Genomic DNA, 8,273 nt, shown 5'->3' with positions numbered 1-8,273 from the left:
GAAGCCTTGACGTTTTCAAGGCCAGCTTTATTTATTGTACGTATATATACAATCTATGCTTAAAAAAAAGTCAGTATCAATAACAATGCTTTTGCTATCTAACAAAAAATGCAAAACAATTCCCAGATCCAAAAACTAAAATGAAATATAAAAGTATAAAATTCAAATTTTTTATGAGGATTGAAATGAAATTAAGCCATTGCGTGGCATATTTTTCTAACTTGTCTTTGATTACAACATAACTTGCCCATGTCAGATTTTTTTAGCCTCACTTCCAGTTTTTTCCTTACAGTAATTACTAGAGATGGACAATACGTAGGTAAAGGTGAAAATAACTACTAAAGAGTAAATTAAACAAAATTGATTCAACAGATTTATTTGATGGTCTCTTGCTATAGTTCCAAAGAGAGTTTTATTTGATGGTCTCTTGCTATAGTTCCAAAGAGAGTTGTATTTGATGGTCTCTTGCTATAGTTCCAAAGAGAGTTTTATTTGATGGTCTTTTGCTATAGTTCCAAAGAGAGTTTTATTTGATGGTCTCTTGCTATAGTTCCAAAGATAGTTGTATTTGATGGTCTCTTGCTATAGTTCCAAAGAGAGTTGTATTTGATGGTCTCTTGCTATAGTTCCAAAAAGAGTTGTATTTGATGGTCTCTTGCTATAGTTCCAAAGAGAGTTTTATTTGATGGTCTCTTGCTATAGTTCCAAAGAAAGTTGTATTTGATGGTCTCTTGCTATAGTTCCAAAGCGAGTTTTATTTGATGGTCTCTTTCTATAGTTCCAAAGAGAGTTGTATTTGATGGTCTCTTGCTATAGTTCCAAAGAGAGTTGTATTTGATGGTCTCTTGTTATAGTTCTAAAAAGAGTTGTATTTGATGGTCTCTTGCTATAGTTCCAAAGAGAGTTTTATTTGATGGTCTCTTGCTATAGTTCCAAAGAGAGTTGTATTTGATGGTCTCTTGCTATAGTTCCAAAGAGAGTTTTATTTGATGGTCTCTTGCTATAGTTCCAAAGAGAGTTGTATTTGATGGTCTCTTGCTATAGTTCCAAAGAAAGTTGTATTTGATGGTCTCTTGTTATAGTTCCAAAGAGAGTTGTATTTGATGGTCTCTTGCTATAGTTCCAAAGAGAGTTGCATTTGATGGTCTCTTGCTATAGTTCCAAAGAGAGTTTTATTTGATGGTCTCTTGCTATAGTTCCAAAGAGAGTTGTATTTGATGGTCTCTTGCCATAGTTCCAAAGAGAGTTTTATTTGATGGTCTCTTGCTATAGTTCCAAAGCGAGTTTTATTTGATGGTCTCTTGCTATAGTTCCAAAGAGAATTTTATTTGATGGTCTCTTGCTATAGTTCCAAAGGGAGTTTTATTTTATGGTCTCTTGCTATAGTTCCAAAGAGAGTTGTATTTGATGGTCTCTTGTTACAGTTCCAAAAAGAGTTGTATTTGATGGTCTCTTGCTATAGTTCCAAAGAGAGTTTTATTTGATGGTTTCTTGCTATAGTTCCAAAGGGAGTTGTATTTGATGGACTCTTGCTATAGTTCCAAAGAGAGTTGTATTTGATGGTCTCTTGCTATAGTTCCAAAGAGAGTTGTATTTGATGGTCTCTTTCTATAGTTCCAAAGAGAGTTGTATTTGATGGTCTCTTGCTATAGTTCCAAAGAGAGTTGTATTTGATGGTCTCTTGTTATAGTTCCAAAAAGAGTTGTATTTGATGGTCTCTTGCTATAGTTCCAAAGAGAGTTTTATTTGATGGTCTCTTGCTATAGTTCCAAAGAGAGTTGTATTTGATGGTCTCTTGCTATAGTTCCAAAGAGAGGTTTTATTCCACAGCTTCTAACAATTGCATCCTCCTTGAAATTCATAGTTTTCAATTATAAAAAAAAGTATAACGAACTGTTTAATAATAAAGATTGTAGAACAAGAGGGTGTGAAAGGAAACAGCATCTATATGCATAGATTTAAAACATTGCAATGTTTCCCACAATAACTACACTACAATATGTTGGCCACTACTTTTTATGTATTAATATTGGAATATTTCATATTACTTTGTTATTGTATCAGCTAAAATAGTTTAAGCATCTTCTCATTGCTAGGCAATATTATCATTACAAACAACCTTGTCATAGAGTAATATGTATAGCATTAAAAGGTTATTATTAGTGTATTATATCACAATCCAGATTACTCCCAGAACCAGCAATATGCTTACAAAAATGTGACATTCACATCAGGAGATGGTACGGATCAGTTTTCATCAGCTGATGATAAGGAGTTGTCAAATATCGTCTAAAATGAAACCTCCAAAACATTAATCTCTAAAATCGCGGTCTACCATATAAAATAAATACCTTTCAGAGACCAAATTATAGAGTCTATAGGAAGGTGTAGGTTCAGACTCTGATTCTGACTGAATTTGTAAGAGGAGACAACTCTCATCTGGAGACAATGTAACATCTTGCAAATGGTTGAGTTCCTAAAATAGGGAGGCAAACGATGAATTTATTTACCGAGCATTTACTCTTATCTCAACGACTGGTGCATGTAGATGCTGTTTATTATCAGGCTGCAGTCATCATTATATCAGCTAAAAATATAACAGCGGAAATCTTGAAAGTTTGCTAAAATATTGTTTAATACAATATGTGAAAGTGGCTTGTATTTTGATAATAAAATAATCTTTTTAAATTAGTCTGGTGAGTTTCTTTGAAAATTTAACAGCTAACTACAAAACTTTAAAATTTATGTTTTTCTCGGATTATATATTCTTTACAGTTAATTTTGTCTTTAAAAATCAAAATGGTTTTCAAGTTGTCAGCATAGCTTTCTGTCAATAAAATGTATACACTTTAAAAGAGCTGAGTCTACTGAACAAAGTCTGAGGTTTGAAAACATTATTATTTCTCTAAAATGTAAGTGATTAATTTTAATATGCAAGTTAATTGGTTTCATACCCAAAAACCTAGAAAAGCCTGAGCGATTGGCATCAGACATTTAGTTTTTTCAAATATTGTAATGTATATTGGACTAAGAAAAGCTTTTTAGCAGCGTAGTTGCTACTGTGTCTATGAAATATTTAAAGATAAGAAATATTCCTAAATCTATAATAATTATATCAAATTTGCCAGATACAGGAATATTATACAGCAAGATATTTAATCAAAGGGGAAACACTGACACTTGTGTAGATGCATGCAAACTTTACCACGAGTGACATCTTGAGAGTCGTAGAAAATTATCCATAAACTCTATTCACAAGAACAATGTGTTACTCTTTAAAAACGCAAACCAAGAAAATAGAAGAAACTTCTCTTTGATTATTGCACAGAAGTGCTTGCATCAAGAAGCTTTCTATTAAAGAAACACAAATTGTCCAGAAAAAAGTATTGTGTGAGCAACCTCTCAAATAACCAGTATGATATCTGCTTAGCTTACTGCAAGCAGAGGCTGTGGGTGTTTTCAAGAGTTTGTTATACAAACAATGACTCTGTGATTTTGAATGGACATGTCTGAGTCCAGTGGCAAAGAGACCTTGATTACTGGAGACATGCCCAGTTGTAGAGAGTAATTTAAGGTCGGATGTCACTTCTGTCGCCCCCCCCCCCTCAGTGACCTTTGTGGAAATTGAACCTCAACCTGTTGTTAGCAGGTCAGGGGATCTAGACCACTAGACTACTCTAAATATTTCCTGACTATGAGCTATTCTGAACAATATACGTGTTTATGTGGTGGAATGTAACGAAAAGAGAAAAACCTTTTGTTTATAAGAATATAGAATAGAAAGTAGAGTAAACTTACTGTTAGAAATAAAGAAGATGGCAGGAGAACTTTAAGAGATGTCTGGCTGTTGTCTCTTTCACTGAGACTTACTCGAACAACTTCTCTCTGATCCTTGCTACCTCTGACAGTTATATAAGATGATCCATCTATGTGAAGATAACATACCACAAATCATATAAAATAACAATTTGTATTGAAAGGCCTTTATAATTTATGAACACGAGCGTTTCCGGTGCCAACAAGGAGCGTTTAGGCAACGCCCTTTTATTGTGCTAATCAATCGTAGTGATTGACTTAGAATAGATCAATAACATCAGCTATGAGAATGGTTAAACAAGGATCATGAATTTCTATTTAAGATAGTAATTAATGCTCATTTTAAAAAAAACGATGATTATAGTTTATTACTCTAATATATGCTTATTATTTAAAGCAATTCAATACCTACATGACTTGCAAAGGCACTGAATAGAATGTGTTAAGTAAGTGAGTTAATGCAATCAGTTACTCATAGATAAGATAGATAGTCATACTGGGGTTTTATTACATTAGTGTGATGGAAAGCTAATCGACTGCCATCAACTATGAGCTGTACTACCCAGCGTTGCTCGAGTAATAAAAAAGTCTTTGAACGGAACATTTATTTTTATATAACATTTACCATTCTAACTTTTAAACTTCATATCATAAGAAAATATTTTTAAGCAGTTCAAATGAATTAAGAGGAAAAAGAAAACGACTGTAAAGGTTTTCAAGCTTTTTCAAACAACTACAACTTTTAAATTTCATATCATGAAAGAAGAGTTTTGTTGAAATAAATTAGGAAGAAAAATAAAACTGTAAATGTGTTTAAATGTAAAATAATTAGCAAGTAATGGCTAAATATAATCTGTTTAGCTATGATTACAATGAATAATTATTTAATAAATAAGGTAATAAAAAAGTCTATTTATTTTTATATAATTATAATTTAGTATAACTAAGTATAATTTATTTTTATTTAACATAAGCAACATTTGCCACTCTAACTTTCAAACTACATATCATGAGAAGTGTTTTGTGTAATTGAAATAAATGAAGAGAAGAGAGAAAATAAAAACAACTGTAAAGGTTTTCAAGCTTTTTCAAACAACTACAACTTTTAAATCTCATATCATGAAAGAAGTTTTTTGTTGAAATAAATTAGGAACAAAAATGAAACTGCAAATGTGTTTAAATGTAAATGTGAAATAATTAGCAAGTAATGGCTAAATATAATCTGTTTAGCTATGATTACAATAAAAAATTATTTCATAAATAAAGTAATAAAAAAGTCCATTTTATTTTTATATAATTATAATTTAGTATAACTAAGTATAATTTATTTTTATTTAACATAAGCAACATTTGCCACTCTAACTTTCAAACTACATATCATGAGAAGTATTTTGTGTAATTGAAATAAATGAAGAGAAGAGAGAAAATAAAAACACCTGTAAAGGTTTTCAAGCTTTTTCAAACAACTACAACTTTTAAATCTCATATCACGAAAGAAGTTTTTTGTTGAAATAAATTAGGAACAAAAATGAAACTGCAAATGTGTTTAAATGTAAATGTGAAATAATTAGCAAGTAATGGCTAAATATAATCTGTTTAGCTATGATTACAATAAAAAATTATTTAATAAATAAAGTAATAAAAAAGTCTATTTTATTTTTATATAATTATAATTTAGTATAACTAAGTATAATTTATTTTTATTTAACATATAACAACATTTGCCACTCTAACTTTCAAACTTTTTGCTTGCTTACATCAAGCAAAGATGTCCACTAACTTGTGGACATCTTTGCTTTAAGCTAGTCTATGTAATTGATTGATATGTATTGAAATCTAGTATTACATGTAAGAGCTGTTTGTGGACTGGGGTGTCAATGAATTATTCTATCACCACACAATGTCAATACTTTCAGTTGATGGCAGTCGATTAGCACCAATGGCAGTCGATTATTACACCAATGTAATACAACCCCAGTATGACTATCTATCTTATCAATGTGTAACTGATTGCATTAACTCACTTACTTAACACTAGCTATTCAGTGCCTTTGCAAGTCATGTAGGTATTGAATTGCTTTAAATAATAAGCATATATTAGAGTAATAAACTATAATCATCATTTCTTTAATATGAGCAATAATTACTATCTTAACTGTGGAAATTCATGATCATTGTTTAACCATTCTCATGGCTGGTGTTATTGATCTAGTTCAGGGGTCGGCAACCTTTTCCACTTAAAAAGCCATTTGGACCCGTTTTCCACTGAAAAGAACGTAGTGGGAGCCACAAACCAACTTTCAAATTTCAAACTCAAAAATAAATACCATATGTAACTTGTTTGTTTAGATTTAAATGTATTTATACAACGTTTACATCATAAAACGTAAAGTTGTGGCATGTATAATGATTTAATTGCTGAGAAAACAAAATTACACTTTTGCAAACAATAAAATAATTTCGGTGGTTTTATTGGCGCATAAACTGTTATGAAGTGTTGTTAGTGTTGTTATTTGTCAGTAGTGTTGTTGACGATATTGCAGACCTAAGTGGCTGGCCAGCCTTACTAGAATTCTATTTGTTTCATTAACTCAGTTCGTTGACATAATATCAGGAGGTATTTCGTAGCGGTCTGACCTTCCGGGCGAATCCGCTACTACGTTTTTCGGTACTTTTATGTTAGTCATGTGAAGATCATGTGATAAGGTACTACTAATACAACATAATGTAAATAACGACGCTTAGCAAGCGACAATGCTTGATTTATCACCATACTTACCATTTTTAAAAGTATATTACACAATCTAGTGATGAAATTTTTATATTTTTATGAATTACTTGGCATATGGTGATAAAAGGAGAAAATTCCAAAGTCAGAGGGAGCCGCAGCGAGGGGATAAAAGAGTCGCATGCGACTCCGGAGCCGCAAGTTGCCCATATACCACCCCTGATCTAGTCAATCATTACGATTGACTAGCACACAAAAAAGGGGCGAGGCCTAAACGCTCCTTGTTGGCACCGGAAAAGCTCGTGTTGTTGAAGGCACTGTTATCACTCTTGGCCATTCTAGGAGAAGATAACTCTATGGGCCACCTTACCACATCTATCAATAATGTTGCAACTACATACGTACTTATTACACATGATAGTCTCTCATGGCGCATGTGACTGCCAGAGGACTAAAGAGGTCATTACAATAAGGGGAGTCATGGAGTTTACAGAAGGAGTTTGAAACCCACGAGTGTTTCCAGCTGATTATTCCAGCTTTATTTTGCTGATTTGTCAGCAATATTATTTGATAACTTGACATTTTTACCGAAAAGTAGAGATGAGGTCATTGTCACTCACAAAAACTTAGTCATGGCCTTTTTGCATCAACTTTTAACCTGATCAATAAAATGTCTTTTTGCAGCAGAATTATTTGTAAAAGCTAACAATTTATATTAGTCAGTGAAGGTAGTTAAGGCTAGTTTTAAGTGTGTTTTACTAGGTACTAATGCATTAGATATTTTGGAACATTTACCTTTTTACCAGGTGCTGTATAGTTTTTATAACAACTACTTTCAAGGATTGTGTTCAATGTTGATTTCAAGTTGATTTTCTCCCAATATCAGCAACAGAATAATTTGATTATACCATATGTAGCAAAGCAATACTCTTTTACCTGAAGAAACATGGAATATAGGACTCTGGGGGTTTAGTGACGGATCTATCAACAGGGAGAGTGTGAATGGATCTCCTGGTTCAATATTTTCTTTTCCTAAATAGCAGAGTAAATCAAAGTCTGATAATATCATAGACATAAAGATTAGCTCTGGGAAAATAGCATAGGTATAAAGATTTGCAACTTTACAGAGAAATGTTCAGTTATAGTTGATCCAATAACACTTGCGGTAGTTGTCTGTAACCCAATTGAACTGAGTCAAATATGGGAGTTATGGGAGTTGGATGTTTCACTAATGAGCTAATCAACTAGATCAACCAGATAGGTAGATAGACTCATCACTAGTTTACTTTGTTTTAATCAGATTGTAAACAACAATCAGTATGCCTAGTAATTGGCTGATCCATATTGAATTCTATCACAGAAGCTAAGAGGCAATAATTCCCACATTACAAGTTGCTTGCTTCAGCTTTGCATAACGTAAAAACTTGAGCTAGTTATATCTAAAGCTTCCAGTCAGATCTACCTGGCCTACGAGCTGTACAACCACCAGCCAATCAAATTTACCTAGCTTTCAAGCCGCGCAATCTCTAACCAATCATATCTACTTAACTTCTGAGCTGCGTAAGCTTTGGCCAATCAGAACCAACCTGGTGTGATGAGAGCAATGGAGAGAGCTATCATAGATAGAATAAAGGTTATAACCACCAAGGAGATGACGATTCCCTTCCAATTCTTTGACTCCTCCTCCGAACCAACCAACTCCTTCAAATACAAAGAGTTTTTTTTTAAG

General features: G+C 32.6%; 1 protein-coding gene across 1 annotated transcript in view; it reads right to left on the bottom strand.

Annotated features, from left to right (window-relative positions):
- The window catches only part of LOC137388194 (A-type potassium channel modulatory protein DPP6-like), a 101,724-nt gene that overhangs the window by 28,414 nt on the left and 65,037 nt on the right, over positions 1 to 8,273 (bottom strand). The window contains exons 4-7 of the mRNA XM_068074699.1: positions 8,131 to 8,245; positions 7,481 to 7,576; positions 3,799 to 3,926; positions 2,352 to 2,476 (exon numbers count right to left, since the gene is read on the bottom strand). Coding sequence (XP_067930800.1) covers positions 2,352 to 2,476; positions 3,799 to 3,926; positions 7,481 to 7,576; positions 8,131 to 8,245 — 464 coding nt within the window. The remainder of the gene's footprint in view (positions 1 to 2,351; positions 2,477 to 3,798; positions 3,927 to 7,480; positions 7,577 to 8,130; positions 8,246 to 8,273) is intronic.

Source organism: Watersipora subatra, chromosome 2, assembly GCF_963576615.1.
Source record: "Watersipora subatra chromosome 2, tzWatSuba1.1, whole genome shotgun sequence".
Classification (NCBI taxonomy): Eukaryota; Metazoa; Bryozoa; class Gymnolaemata; order Cheilostomatida; family Watersiporidae; genus Watersipora; species Watersipora subatra.
The sequence above is the reverse complement of the archived record's forward strand: the minus strand, read 5'-3'. Positions and strand labels throughout refer to the sequence as shown.